The sequence below is a fragment of the Cornus florida genome, unplaced genomic scaffold (assembly GCF_030987335.1).
Source record: "Cornus florida cultivar Cherokee Brave unplaced genomic scaffold, ASM3098733v1 CherokeeBrave_3.0.0_Hap2_Chr05, whole genome shotgun sequence".
NCBI classification, from domain to species: Eukaryota; Viridiplantae; Streptophyta; class Magnoliopsida; order Cornales; family Cornaceae; genus Cornus; species Cornus florida.
The window spans coordinates 72,501,069-72,516,622 of NW_026775575.1; the positions used below are offsets into that span (position 1 = coordinate 72,501,069).

The window sequence follows — 15,554 nt, forward strand, 5'->3', positions numbered from 1 at the left end:
TAGTATCGAAAATATAGGAAACATCTTTTTATATTTCTATTATAAATTAATTATAATATAATATTTCCATGATTTTTTTTTTCCACAGAAATGGAATATGTTTCAATTATAAAAAAGTAAAAACATATTAATAAACATGCTTTTTGTTTTTGTTTTGCCTTTTTAGGAGTTGGCAATAGAAAACATGATAGCTATTTGGTGGGACCGTGGGATAGGGGCATTGCATGTCCCATGGATGATGAGGGTGTTGGACTGACTCTACCATCATCTACTAGGGCTGCAACTCGGGCGGGTTGGAGATATAATTTGAGCCCACTTCGGCATTTGAAATGTTCAACCATAACCCGATCTTCAACCTAATTATTCAATCAAAGCACAACCTAGCCCAACCCATCATTCTATTTTAAATTCCGATTTGCAACTTGGACCGAGATTTTGGATTAGCAAGTCTAGTTAATTCGGGTTATCAATATGACCAATCTCACATTAAAAATTAATGTGATGTTGAGTTAGTTTTAAATTAAATTACTCCTAAACGTAAAAAGTTTAAAAAGTTATTGCAAATTTTAAAAAAATTAATTTTCTAAAGTGTTAATACACAAAAAATCAAGATTTAAACAAAGGATGTTGAAAAGAAAAGAAAAGAAAAAAAAGTGAATATCATATATGAAGTATTTAAAATAAAAAATATATATGAAAACAATATTACAATTTGGATTCGAGTTGCTACTTCCATCTAAGTCTAACTCTAATTAAATTTGGACTGAAATTTTTCAATCCAGATCAAACTCTAATTCTAGAAATATTTGCCCAAGTCGGTGAAAAGTTGAGCTGCAACTTGGGTTGGGTTGGAGTTACCAAACCCAAGTTACACCCTTTTTGACACTTACAAAACAAAACAAAAAAAGAAATGAAAAAATAAATAATAAGTAAATAAATCGCATGTAATGTGACATAACTCTTGCCTAATCTTGCCAAACCAGAGAAAACATTAGCTCCAAATATTTGGAAGGACAGACAAAGCCGGCACTGGTATGTATATGTTATATTGAGGACCCGAAGCCATGGCCTCCAAATGGCCGACCCAAAAACAATATTTCTTCTACAAACACAATCCGGCCCTACTTTGTTGGATTCTCTCTCTGTCTTCTTCTCTCATCTCACCGGCCATCAAATATCAATGCTCTCTCTCTTACACTGCTATTTGTCCAATTCCAGGGTTTTCCCTCTTCCCATCAAACTCCACAAAACTTCATTCTCTGCTTCTCCAATAAGGAATTAGGGAAAACCTTTGATGTAATGTTTGCATCCAAAGAGGAATTGAGGAACATACTGAGCCGGCCATCTAAATGGCAACAAGCTAGCTAATGAAAAATAATTCATTGTTGGAGAAATAATTCAATAAATCTCAATTGATATCACATTTTTAAATAACAAAGCTTTCCGTCATGTGGTAAAATTAAAAACAAATTATTTTAGGATGCAAACAGTTGGCCGGACTATATCTTTTAAGAAACAAAGGTCTTTGGTTGAACTCAAACACAAACCCATGAAATAATCTATGAAATTAGTCAATGACAATTGAAACTTTTTAGTGGCCAAGGCTGAGAGATCTTTGGTTCAATTATGTGAAAATAGAGCTACGCAGAGTGCGGAAACTATTAGTTGATTTTAATTGTGATTAACTCTTTTAATGACCTAGATCTAATTATTAGGTCAACTTGCTCAATTTATGATTAATTAAATTGTATGATCAATTAAACATCCATAATCATAAATATAAATACTTAAAAGTAAAGCAAGTTAGAGTTAAAGAGATTGCACTGTGATTTTTAGCAAGGAAATCCCAATTGATAAAATACGTCAACTGTTTGTATGGGAAAAACCTCGTGAATTGTTCAGTCCAAAGTAAACCGATCTACTATATTTGAAACAAAGTACACTGAACTTTGACTCTGGCTTACACCCTATCGTTCTGCCAAACACCAATTGCTGACAATCCTCTGGCCTTGCGATGTTCCATCCAACAGCAATTTGACCTTAGGCTTATACTTGATCTTTATAGAAGAGTTACAGGTAGATCAGACAACACTCCTCGAATGCTTTAACCCTTTCAAAGTGTAATCGCTTTTACTTCTATTTTTCAAGATCTAAACTCGATGTAGAAGAACTAAATCCTGCTCTTCATACGGAATATCTGAATCTTCAATATAGCTCCAATTCCGATGAGATTGAGAACAACACTATTAAATCACTTCTGAATATATGTGTATGCTCTCATAAATAAATTTAGAACAATCAGATTTGATTTTCTGAATTTTCTCTCTAAAAGGTTTTCTCAAAATATAGAATTGATTTTCCCTAAAGCCGTGAATAAACCTAGAAGACTAACAAGATTTATATAGAGTTTATTAAGTCCTAATTCCTTAGAAAATATGAAAAATTCCGTACATAAGACTTGGAAATAAGTTGGGATAAAAAAGGAAACAATCAGAAGAAGGAAACTGAAATTGGAATACTACCAGGACTTTTTGAACCGGTTCAGTCCCCTTGAACCGGTTCAAGATGACCAGCAAAGAATCCCTCGGATTCTTGAATCGGTTCAGCCTCATTGAACCGGTTCAAGATGGTCAGTCTTGAAGTTTTGACAATTTTGCTGATGTTGAACCTGCTCGATAAATCTTGGACCAATTCAAGATGGACAGAATGTAAAATCTTGTTTAAAACCTTTCAAAACCCTTCCTAAATGTTCTCACTACTCCTCAAAACTTCTTAAAGTATTGTTCTCATCATCTCGGAGTGTAATAATTCATGAACATTTGAACTTCTTCAAATCCGCATCCGATCTTCAATCTTTGAAATTTTGAACAAAAAATTACCACTCGATCAAACTTGTTTTGACAACAAAATTAGCCAATTACAAAATATATATCTCACAATCTTCCCATTTGGGAATTTCGTAACAAAACCCTAAAAACAATTCAGCAATCTACCCAAGCAGGACAGTAAATGACAATGATTGTTAAAGGAAATAAACTGCGAATTTTTTCTTGAACCTTGAAGCTTCAACACATGTACCAACCATTAGCTCAAACACAACTACCCATGAAGGTTAATCAAGAAAATAAACACAAGCATAAAATAGTAAATTTTAATGCCTAAATATCAACGCAATATAAACACATGCAATGTTCAATGGTTCTCCCCCTTAATGCACAACAAATATCTCTCCCCCTGAATGATAAGTCTCTCAACTCTCTCCCATTTTTTGTCGCAAATTAAAAAGGATCTCAAGAAAGAAATATCCTAGAAATAGGAAGCAACCAACCATATAAATCTTGTAAATTGAACCAATGAGAATGTAAACTTCACAAGATCATATGTTTCAACACAAATAACCAAGATCAATTCTTTTAAGTTTCACAAACTTAGTAAGTGTAGTAAAATCACCACCAAATTCCAAAAACATATGATCTATCAATTGTTCAAATTTCAGATAATAAATCAATGATATCACATATCCTTAGAAATCAAACAATCAACATGTGCAAATGACAATTTTTTTTTTTTTTCTCTCTCTTTGTGCTCCATTTTTCTTTTTGCACATTGGCGGCTTTCGCGCTTATGGGTAGTCAACCCTTTCCTTTATTTCCATTTATTTCGAGTCAATGCAGCTTTCGGATAAATCCCAAAGGTAGCCTTTCCATCTCACCTTTTTCTTTCGAAACAACAAATATTTTTCTTTCCTTTTCAAACACTTTTTCATTCCAAACAATTTTTCAATCTTTTTCTTTTCTTTTCACTCTTTTGGTCTAAAACACATAAATCAAAATACATAAAGTAAGTTTCTGCTGATGTTGAACCTGTTCGATAAATCTTGAACCAGTTCAAGATGTATAGAATGTAAAATTTTGTTTAAAACCTTTCAAAACACTTCCTAAATGTTCTCACTACTCCTCAAAACTTCTTAAAGGATTGTTCTCATCATCTCGGAATGTAGTATATTATGAACACTTGAATTTCTTTAAATCCGCATGTGATCTTCATTCTTTGAAATTTTGAAAGAAAAATAATAACTCGATTGGACTTGTTTTGACAACGAAATTAACCAATTACAAAATATATATCTCACAAATTCCACCCGGGATCCATGTGACTAGAATATTTGGTTGGTACCTAATTCATGCCCGTCAGCATCAGAAACGGCAATTTGTTTCTCCTTAAGGCCCCACACGAGACTATGCCCATACATCACTATAAAGCTAATAGTAAAGTTGTAATGCAACAATCAAGATTTTTATTATTTTTTTCGTATAGAATAAACAAGATTACATAGCTGATAATGAGCAGTACAACTCCTACTACTGCCAAAGAAAAAAAAAATGAAAGCCACAAACATTTTAAAGATGAGTAGTACTACTATTACAGATCATCTATTATCGATCACCTGAAAGCTGAACAGCTTTATTTAATTAAACTTAATTTCTATAGATAGCAGTAATGGTGAAGAACTCGTCAGAGCTTATAGTGAGGGAGGACTGAGGTAACATCTGCTCCCTTGGTCTTGGAATATTGTTGGTATTCCCTGCAAATGAACTCTCTGTATATAGGCGGTTCGTCTTCGGACAGAACCTCTTTTATGGGTCCGAAAGGCTTAGATGCAACAGCAGCCCTACCACTTGCACTGAAGAAACATGCAACTGATATCCTTGGTCCCACAGGCTGAGCCAACACCCTATGCTCCACACTTTTGAACTTATCATTGCTAATAATCTGAAATTATAGAGGAAACAAAAACAAATGGAGTTAATTAGTAAATAGTGAAGTAGTTACTAGGTGGATCATAACTGATTCATTCAAATTGTGAAGTATATATATATATATTATACATTTATACACACACATATACCTGCATGAGATCTCCAATGTTTGCTATTATAGCTCCAGGGACAGGAGCCACGTCAATCCACTGATTTTGATGAAAAACTTGTAGACCACCAACGTTGTCTTGCAAGAGTAGAGTTAGAAAAAAGGTGTCTGAATGCCTGGTGGTGCCCAAGGTCAGGTCTGGCTCAGGACAAATTGGATAATAAAGGCATGCCAATATTTCACTTTTCATGCATTCTATGCGAGAAAGGAAGTCACTGCTTAGCCCTAAAGCCTCTGATAGTAATTCGGACATTGTCTCCCTCAGTTTGATCATGCATTCCACATACTCTTGCACTTCTTTTCTGCAAATCCAGAAGTAGATACAAAGTAGTACGTGATCTAGTACAACATTAATATATGGTTAGTGCAATTAAAATGTTTAAGTTGGATACTACCAACAAATTAGGAGCCGGCAGGATGGTCTCGGGCATAGAGTGGTCTCAACAGACACATAGATCAAACTCATGTAAAATGATTTTCACATTCCCTCGTACATTATACTACAGACCGTGCAGTGCAAATGAGAAAATTTGAGTTATGAATTTCTCTTGATCTAAGAGGAGGATATCTAAATTCAAACTCATTTAACCTAAACATTTTTTCCCGGTTTCTTGAAAGTTTAAGCTCATGTTGATTAAGCATGATATCATTCGTTTTATAAGATATGAGATCATACTACTTAATTAATTTTTTATCTATGCATCAAGCAATGATCCATAAAAGTATAGAATGTTGTAAACATGAAGTTGTAAGTACCTGCAAACCAGAGGAATAGCTTCAGAGTCCAATGTATCATCATAAAAAGCACAAGTTAACAAATCCCTCCAGCATGCTGTCGAGAAACATGCTAGTTTTAAAAAATTTTCGAGGGATTTAAATTCATAGATCTTGATTCATCACATAGAGACAAGTTTTATGCAAAAATAAAAAATGATGTATCATTCAATTAAAAGATTGAATACTTACGTCAAGGTTTGAGTAACCTTAGATCTCTCCTCTAAAGTGAATGTTCTCACTTATTGTAGATTCCTTTTGCTAGACACCTTTTCCATGGATCTCCATCTTCTTGGTAATTGTTTTGCCTTTAGGAATCACTCATAAGCCTCCATGAATGACCTTGAAAAACTGAGCTTGTGGGAGCCTCCATTAGATGAGAACATAAATCCTAATTTTCTAGAGAGAGAAAATATATTCCTTTTTCCTTCTACTAAAAATCACACCTAAAATATACATAGACCATGTATATTTATAGGCAACATAAAGGTAAAGAAAAGGAAACAACTAATCCTTCTCAATCTCTAATTCACATGTCTCAAATCTAATATGATTCCAATATCAAGTTGGGCTGTAAGTGAGAATCCATTAGGCCTATTATTTTATTGGTTACAATGAATTAATAATTGGCCCGGTCCATGGAAACAATTCAATTAATTCATAAATTAATTTCTACTCCACTAAAAGAAATTAATTGAACTCCAATTAAATAATAAATAACCACTAAGTCAATATTGCACTTTGACCCCTCTATGCATAATTAGTTATCGGATAAATAATGCCATCAATCCGACTACTTAATTAATATATTTATTTTGGTACCTTTGATTATTTCTGACTTGATCACAATAAAACATTTGTTTGACAAAAAATAATAATTTAATAAATAAATATATAATAAATCATTTTGTCTAAAAACATACGAAGGCCTTCGAATTTACTTTGTGATCAACCATAAGCAATACAAAATAAATACAAGTAGCAATGATGCAAATATTGAAAATATAACCCTCTAACTATTAATTACATAACTACCCAAAGTGTCGGTCTAAGGATTCCGAAGAATCCGCCGAACAAATCAAAGTAATTATTAATTAATAAAAGAGTATAATTTTCTCATGCTTAAGAGTCAAATGCTATGACGGTGATAGGGAGCAATTACATACGACGGCTCTCGCAATATATCTCAACCTAACGCGGATCCAGTTCAAGTCTTAATTAATTATGAGTTCATCCATAATTACCGACTATGAACAATTTATAATTACTACGTATATATCATGCATTGATTGCCATCACATACATATATATAAATATTTCTCGTAATCACAGGGACACTATCAATTTCATAGTGAATCGAAACATAATACATTGAATTCACCAATTATATAAATCATAAATATTTCAGATATGTCAAGAACATATGTCACTATAATCTAGATAGGAATTTGCTATGCCAGGGTATATAAATCCCAACAGTTCCCACTTGCCCTCATAGCCAATTCAAATTGCATCTAACTCCAATGTTATCCAGGTGTTGATCAAAACTATTGATCGATGACACCTTTGTTAATGGATCAACAAAGTTGTGTTCCAATGCAATGTTCTAACCACAAGTACATTTTCCTGCCGGACAATATCATGTAGAACATGATACTTCCTATCAGTGTATTTTGTTCATCTATGGAACCTTGGGTCATTGGTTTGGACTACTTCTGCACTATTGTCGCAATATAGCTCGATAAGCAAGCTAGTATGCTCCACAACCTCTAAATCAGTGAGATCAAACCAATAGGCTTATTTTGCCGCCTTTAAGGCTGCAATGTATTCCACCTGCAGATTTGAGTCAGTAGTTGAAATCTGCTTAACAATCTACCAACTGATTTCCCTTCCATTAAATGAACATACACTAAGTCATGAACCTCATAGTATCTACTTCTGATTGAAAATCAGAACTAGCATACCTGACTAGGACCATATCATCACATCCATAAATGAGTATGATATCATTGGTTCTCCTTAGGTACTTAATGATATTTTTCACAACAAACTAGTTATCAAGTCCAAGATTGGACTGATATCATCTGACTATCCCTACAATGTAGCGGATGTCCTGTTTGGTATAGACCATGGCATATATGAGACTCCCATATGCCAAAGCATATAGTTCCAGTCTCATTTGCTCAATCTCCTCTGCTAGTCTTGGAAAACTAATTACTAGATAGAGCAATCCATATCAATAAAGTAAGAACTCATTCTTTGAGTTATGCATACCAAACCTGGTCAAAACTTTATCAATGTATGATTATTAAGATAAACCTATTTTCCTTTTAACCTAATCTTGCAAAAGCTTGATCCTAGGAATATAGCTTACATCTTGAAAATCCTTCATTTAAAAGTAATTGAACAACTACCTTTTTATTGATGACAAAACTTCCACGTCATTATAAATGAGTAGGATGTCATCAATAAATAGAATTAAGAAAAATAATGACATTCCCTTGCACACTAATGATTTATTCACTAAGAAATCTTCTGGTATCTTTTTGTAGATTAACTTGCCTTCCATAGGTATCACCCTACTAGAAAATTCTACAAGATCCCAGAATTTATTAGAATACATAGATTCCAACTCTGATTTCATAGTAACTCGCCAAAACGATCTGTATCCATATCGGTTCATGCTTCCGTGTAGCTTACTGGGTCCAACTCATGTTTAACAGGGATGTCCATAATGGTCTCACCTAAAAACATGATTCTATCGGTTGGATGATAATCCTCCCACTACATTAATGTACCAATGCAGGAATCTGTGTACTAGATGATGCTGACGCATCAATAGGAAATTCATCTATAATTCTAAATCTCTATACTAAGTGTGTTCATATGTGGTACATCTGGTACTCTTACCATATTCTCTAACACTATGCTACTAGGTATGTGATTCATAATATGATTCTCCTATAGATAAACATTGAGTGTAAACAATCAACTTTTATCATTGAGATCATAAAATAATCCGTCCTAGTGACATTTTAGAGTAGCTATCAAATCTATCATGCGTATGATCTGTTTCTAACTTACTTGTCCATATCAAGCGCACATGTGCAAGACTACCCCATATGCGCATGTGATTCAAACTAAGATTTAGTCAAAAACACAACTCAACGGTATCCTTGAGACAGATTAAGATGGAATGCAGTTCATAATACGCATCGATATCATTAATGCTAAACTCTTAAATGAAAGAGATAATGTGGCATAACTAATCATAGATCTAACCATGTTAAGTGGAATTCTGTTATTCCTATTTGACACCTAAATGCATTTAGCGTCAATTGCGGAAAACTGGTACACAATACCCTCATTGACCATATAGTCTTTGCACTATCCGAAGAAATACTCATATCCTCGATCAGATCGAAGTGTCTTGATAAGTTTACCTAATATGTACTCCACATCAGTCTTAACCCTCTCGGAATATACCAAAAGCATAAGACTTGTGTCGCAACAGGTAAATTTATTCAAAACGTGAGTAATCTTGCTTGGATGTTCATAAGACCACACGTGTCAGTGTGTACCGACTCCAATTGTCCTTTATGTCTATTTCATCTGGCTGATTAAGTCCTAAGAGTTATCTATCCTTCAAAACAGGGTTCACAAGTTTGGTTTAGGCTCCTCTGCCTCACTAGGTAATTAACCTTCTTTGACCAATCTTTGAATCTCATTTTGACTGATTACAACCCAAAATAGACGCTAAAAATACAATGAGCCAGGAATAACAATTTTTCTCTTAACATTCAATCTAGAAGATGCAATATTAGTTTCTACATCCTGCAAATCTTAAGAGTTTGTGATTATAGTATATTAACGATCTTTCAATGCACTAGAAGCAATCGCATATCTATTCAATTTTATAAAACCAGTTTTAGAAAATAACAACACAGTTTTTATAAACCACAAGTGAAACAAAAATTAGATAGCGTCTAACCACTGTGCATAAAGATAATTCTCTAATACTAATATCCTCATACTCTCTAATTTCAGATGTAATACTCCCACTGACTTAGCTACAACCTTGACATCAGGTCAAGTACAAATATATTCCATATCATCGAGGCTTCTGGATTCTTGAAATTCTTGCAATGAATTGCAAACATGTTTAGTGGCTCTAGAATCTATTCATCAGGAATTAATAGATACAACCATATAACATGGCTCAATGATTAAATATATATTTTCCTATGCCACGTCATTGCTTAGACAGTTTGTCCTTTAGTGTCTTAGTTAGCAACAAAAGAAACAGTTTTCTTTGCCCTCAACATACACTACCTTATTCCCTTTAACCTTTTGGATACCCATGTTTTGTGCTAGCCTAGTCCTATTATCATCCTTCTTCTTTGCTTTGCCCGTCCACTTGGGCCTAGAAGAAGATGGTATAGACTAGGTTAGATTGATAGGAATGCCCATACTTTTGATTATCCCTTCATCTGTTACCAATTCTATAAGAATATCAGCGAGTGTGAACTCAAACTGATTCCTTATTTAGTTCACTCTAATAGAGTCGAACGAGTTTGGTAACAAGGCAATAATCATGTCAACTTGAAACTTACCACCTAAGTCAGCCCTATTGATCTCCAGCTAATTTTAAATAATAAACAATCATTTTCCAAAATTTGATTTCATACTGGAGTTCCTTAGGCTATCTTAATGCTATTCAAGTCTGACATCGTACTTTGGCATACTTTCTATCTAATCTCACCAAAACATCTTATTGACATTTAACATGATGCTTGAAGAAAATAAAATAATGTAAATGTTAGCTTTGGAGCATATTCGAGGTAAACTCTAGAATATTGCACCAAGTCATCTCATTTGCCTTATTTCACTTATTCAAAGCATTAATGTTCTCTTGGGTATCTTAAAGTAAAATGATTGAGTTTAGGAGTAGTAAATACATTTGTACCCTTACGTTGTGAATAAAATATCTAAGTTCATTTCTCAGTCAATATTAATGAGGCCCAGTTACATTGAATATGTAAGCAAGTAGATAAATTGAATTAGACATAATTAATCTGAATATAAATACATTCATACAATATGCAAGGTGAATTATTAATACTGTCATGCATATTTAAAATTAAAATGAGCTTGTTAACCACATAATACAATAAATCTCAATCGAACAAGAGATCATTATCATTATTGGTGAACAATTCCTTTTAATTAATGCGGGTCCCTCAACTCTGTAGCATAATAAATCAACCAATCAATATGTCAATAACTTATCATGTTGGAGGAGTTCATTATTACTATTGTTGAGATTCATTTACTATTAGGCGAGCACTTTCATTAAAATAGTATGTGGGTCCCTTAACCACTGCATGAAAAATCGAAAAACCAATACGTCAATAACTTATTCAGTTGGCGAAGTTCATTATTGCTATTGGCGGGCAAATCCCATCATTTCCATATCTCTTAAGACAATGCCTTGTCTATCTATATGAAATGATTCCCGATTATGTTTAGCCTTTCTAAAATCACCTAGTATAGACCACTCCGTTGGGGAGCTAACACTATTGATTTTAGATTGAGTGTATAACGTTATTAATGCTCTAATGAAAAATAAAACATTAAATATCTTGTCATTATAATCTAAACTCTTTAAATCATGCGTAGGGCCTTATTTTTAAAGATCTAATTACAATGAACATTTAATATTATTATTTTCATGAGATAACCATTCTTGTAATATTAAGACTCTTCAAATCATGCGTGGGGCCTTATTTTTGAAGACCTAATTACAATGGTGTTAATAACAAAGGCCATGGGACAATGTATAAAAATCCCCGCTCCCACTCAATTTTTAATCATTCATAATTAGGGTTTCCATTTTATTCATTTACATGATATAATGCATGCAAAACGTCTTGATTTTAATCCAATTAAATTTAGAAAATATTTGGACTTTAAACGATTCACTAATATTTAATTTGAAGCACACTTTAAAAAATAATTTTGCGTTTCCCAATAAGTGCCCTCAAATTAATTAGTAATCAGATCCAATTAATTTTCATAACTTAATTAATATAAATTAAGCCATTTAAATAAATATCATGAATCCAATGCATGAATAATAATTAATTAACAATTATATATTCCATGTATTTCATACATCGCATAAATAAATAAATAACAGATAAAGCAAATAAAATGGCCAATGGAATCAGCTTTTAACATTTAACTACTCTAAGTATTGCCGGAAGATCATCCATCGGCTTGCAAACACCCATATAAGGCTGGTATGCACCAGGAGAAGCAAAACACCACTTGGAACGCGCCTGGAGTGCCCCACACGCGCTCACAGGCGCTTGGGGCATGCTGCAGGTGAAGGCACGCGCCCCTACGCGCTGGCACGCGCCTGGGGCGCGTGGGACGCGCCCCCACGCGCTGGCACACGCGTGGGGCGCGTGGAACACACCTCCACGCGCCTGCACGCGCGTGGAGGGAAGGTTGATTTGGCTGGCGCGTGAGACCCACGCGCCAGCATGTCTTCAATGCCTCTAGCTCTTGGCACGTGCTCCTCACGCGCCAGGCTCACCACCATAGAGCTGCACCTGATTCTAGCTTCCTCCGACGTCTCTTCTCGCCCCCGGCGATGCTCCGGCCACCGGAAAAAAGCCGAAAAATCTCAGAAAAATCAGAAAAATTCCCAGAAAATTAAATTAAGCCTCAAAAAATTCCAGAAAAATTCCAAAAAATTCAGAAAAATTCCAAAAAATTACTGAAGCATAATTTAACCCTTTTGGACCTTCTTGAAGCTTCATAACATCCTTTGATGAATATTGCATGGCTTTAAAAATATTTACAACTTGAAATACAATGGAAAAAATAAATTACATCATTGAACTTTCAAACGGCTAAATCAAAGCCTTAATTACATTCATCCAAAGATAAAATTACATTCAATATTTCTATAAGCTTCATCCATGGCCCAACCATACATCATCATTTATTCACAATTATTCATACATCATCATGTATCAATATATATCAACATATTAAATCATACATCAACATACATCAATAAAAATATATACGAATATAATTTTGTATCCATGAATGATAATTTTCATAAAATCATGATCTCTAGTAATGAATCAAACCATGCTCTGATACCACTGTTGGGAAACATGCTAGTTTTAAAAACTTTTCGAGGGATTTAAATTCATAGATCTTGATTCATCACATAGAGACAAGTTTTATGCAAAAATAAAACATGATGTATCATTCAGTTAAAAGATTGAATACTTACATCAAGGTTTGAGTAAACCTTAGATATCTCCTCTAAAGTGAATGTTCTCACTTATTGTAGATCCCTTTTACTAGACACATTTTCTATGGATCTCCATCTTCTTGGTAATTATTTTACCTTTAGGAATCACTCATAAGCCTCCATGAATGACCTTGGAAAACTAGGCTTGTGGGAGCCTCCATTAGTTGAGAACATAAACCCTAATTTTCTAGAGAGAGAAAATATATTCCTTTTTCCTTCTACTAAAAATCACACCTAAAATATACATAGACCATGTATATTTATAGGCAACATAAAGGTAAAGAAAAGGAAACAACTAATCCTTCTCAATCTCTAATTCACATGTCTCAAATCTAATATGATTCCAATATCAAGTTGGGTTATGAGTGAGAATCCATTAGGCCTATTATTTTATTGGCTACAATGAATTAATAATTGGCCCGGTCCATGGACCCAATTCAATTAATTCATAAATTAATTTCTACTCCACTAAAAGAAATTAATTGAACTCCAATTAAATAATAAATAACCACTAAGTCAATATTGCACTTTGACCCCTCTATGCATAATTAGTTATCAGATAAATAATGCCATCAATCCGACTACTTAATTAATATATTTATTTTGGTACCTTTGATTATTTCTGGCTTGATCACAATAAAACATTTGTTTGACAAAAAATAATAATTTAATAAATAAATATATAATAAATCATTTTGTCTAAAAACATACAAAGGCCTTTGAATTTACTTTGTGATCAACCATAATCAATACAAAATAAATACAAGTAGCAATGATGCAAATATTGAAAATATAACCCTCTAACTATTAATTACATAACTACCCAAAGTGTCGGTCTAAGGATTCCGAAGAATCCGCCGAACAAATCAAAGTAATTATTAATTAATAAAAGAGTCTATAATTTTCTCATGCTTAAGAGTCAAATGCTATGACGGTGATAGGGAGCAATTGCATATGACGGCTCTCGCAATATATCTCAACCTAACACGGATCCAGTTCAAGTCTTAATTAATTATAAGTCCATCCATAATTACCGACTATGAATAATTTATAATTATTATGTATATATCATGCATTGATTGCCATCACATACATATATATAAATATTTCTCGTAATCACAGGGACACTATCAATTTCATAGTGAATCGAAATATAATACATTGAATTCACCAATTATATAAATCATAAATATTTTAGATATGTCAGGAACATATGTCACTATAATCCAGATAAGAATTTGCTATGCCAGGGCATATAAATCCCAACACATGCAACATCAAGTTCAGTAACATTGCTGGTAAACCTCACTCTCTGCTTACTATCAGAGGAATAGAACTCCTTCTTCACCTCCACCGGTTGCTCGTGGAATCGCCGGACACGTTCTAATAGGGCCTCCATCTTGCTCATTGGAACTCCATGATTCACCATCTGAAAGAAGCCCCACGTTGAGGCCGCCTGTCGAATCCCTTCCACAACCTCCTTTCTCCGACCACCACCATTCTCGACGCCTCGGAAGTCTATCGTGGGGAGCTCTAGTTCAACACCACTAATGTTATTGGGTGGCGATGGACTGTGAATACTCTCAGGTGGGTGGACGAAGAATCTTGGGATCCTCACCACGCCGGCGTCTACGAGTCCTTTCACGCCGGTTTTGGTTTCGTCGAATTCCTTCACTTCTTTGGCCCAATTGTAACGACCATTGCCGGAGACCGCTTCCATTTTTGTAGTGTATGTGGTGTTTGTATAGTGATTAGCTATATATGTATGCACACCTAAGGTTCCTTATCTATTTGTTTGTGTTTGTTTTTGTCATTTGGATTATGACTACGACTATGACTATGACAATGTGTTAGAGAAATTTTTTTTTATTTCATGTTCTTCTTCTCTCAGTTTAAGTGGCTATTAAAATTATTAGTTTTTTCTTTTGAAACTTGCATCTTTAAAGAGCTAGCCTTGACCATGTCTATGTCACAACTAAGACAAACGTCACAGAAACACCTATTATATGAGTGAATAATGAATGGTTTGCCCGGGATTGATTGAAACCAGCATCTAACAAGGGTGAGGAAAATTTTGCAAACCATTGTCTTGAGGCCTGTTTTAAATCATAAATTGATTTGTTTAGGCAGCAGACTGTTGTCTCCCCCTTTCGAACAAAGCCGGGTGGAAGTGCCATATAGACTTCTTCATCTAAATCGCCTTGCAAAAAGGCATTATATATGGACATCCAATTGATGGAGAGACCACCCTATAATAGCAGCAAGTGTAATACCCCTAATTTAACAAGGATAGTCCTGAAATTTATTTAATTGTTTAAATTGTGTTTTCATTTATTTAATGGTGACTTTTTTTGGTGTAATTAATGAATTTATTTAATTGTTTAGATTGAGTTTTATTTACTTAATGATAACTTTGTTTTGGTGTAATTAATAGTGTATTATTGAGTTATTTGGTTTTTATTTAATTGTCAATTTTACTTGAGTTACTTGATTTTTATTTAATTATCGATTTCTT

General features: G+C 33.9%; 1 protein-coding gene across 1 annotated transcript; it reads right to left on the minus strand.

The window, feature by feature from the left end:
- Nucleotides 1-4,515: 4,515 nt before the first annotated feature.
- Nucleotides 4,516-14,759, minus strand: LOC132309466 (1-aminocyclopropane-1-carboxylate oxidase homolog 1-like). Its single transcript, XM_059807770.1, has 4 exons — nucleotides 14,309-14,759; nucleotides 5,686-5,761; nucleotides 4,910-5,231; nucleotides 4,516-4,773 (listed from the first exon to the last, which is right to left on the minus strand). Exons 1-4 carry the CDS (start codon nucleotides 14,757-14,759, stop codon nucleotides 4,516-4,518), a joined length of 1,107 nt encoding a protein of 368 aa, XP_059663753.1.
- Nucleotides 14,760-15,554: the final 795 nt, after the last annotated feature.

What these genes read in the sequence shown, in the direction of transcription:
- LOC132309466 (XM_059807770.1), bottom strand. Translation starts at nt 14,759, where the DNA reads ATGGAAGCGGTCTCCGGCAATGGTCGTTACAATTGGGCCAAAGAAGTG. An exon ending in TACTGAACTTGATGTTGCAT is followed by an intron (nt 5,762 to 14,308) that starts GTGTTGGGATTT and finishes GTTTCTCGACAG; the next exon opens with CATGCTGGAGGGATTTGTTA. An exon ending in ACATTGGAGATCTCATGCAG is followed by an intron (nt 4,774 to 4,909) that starts GTATATGTGTGT and finishes CTATAATTTCAG; the next exon opens with ATTATTAGCAATGATAAGTT.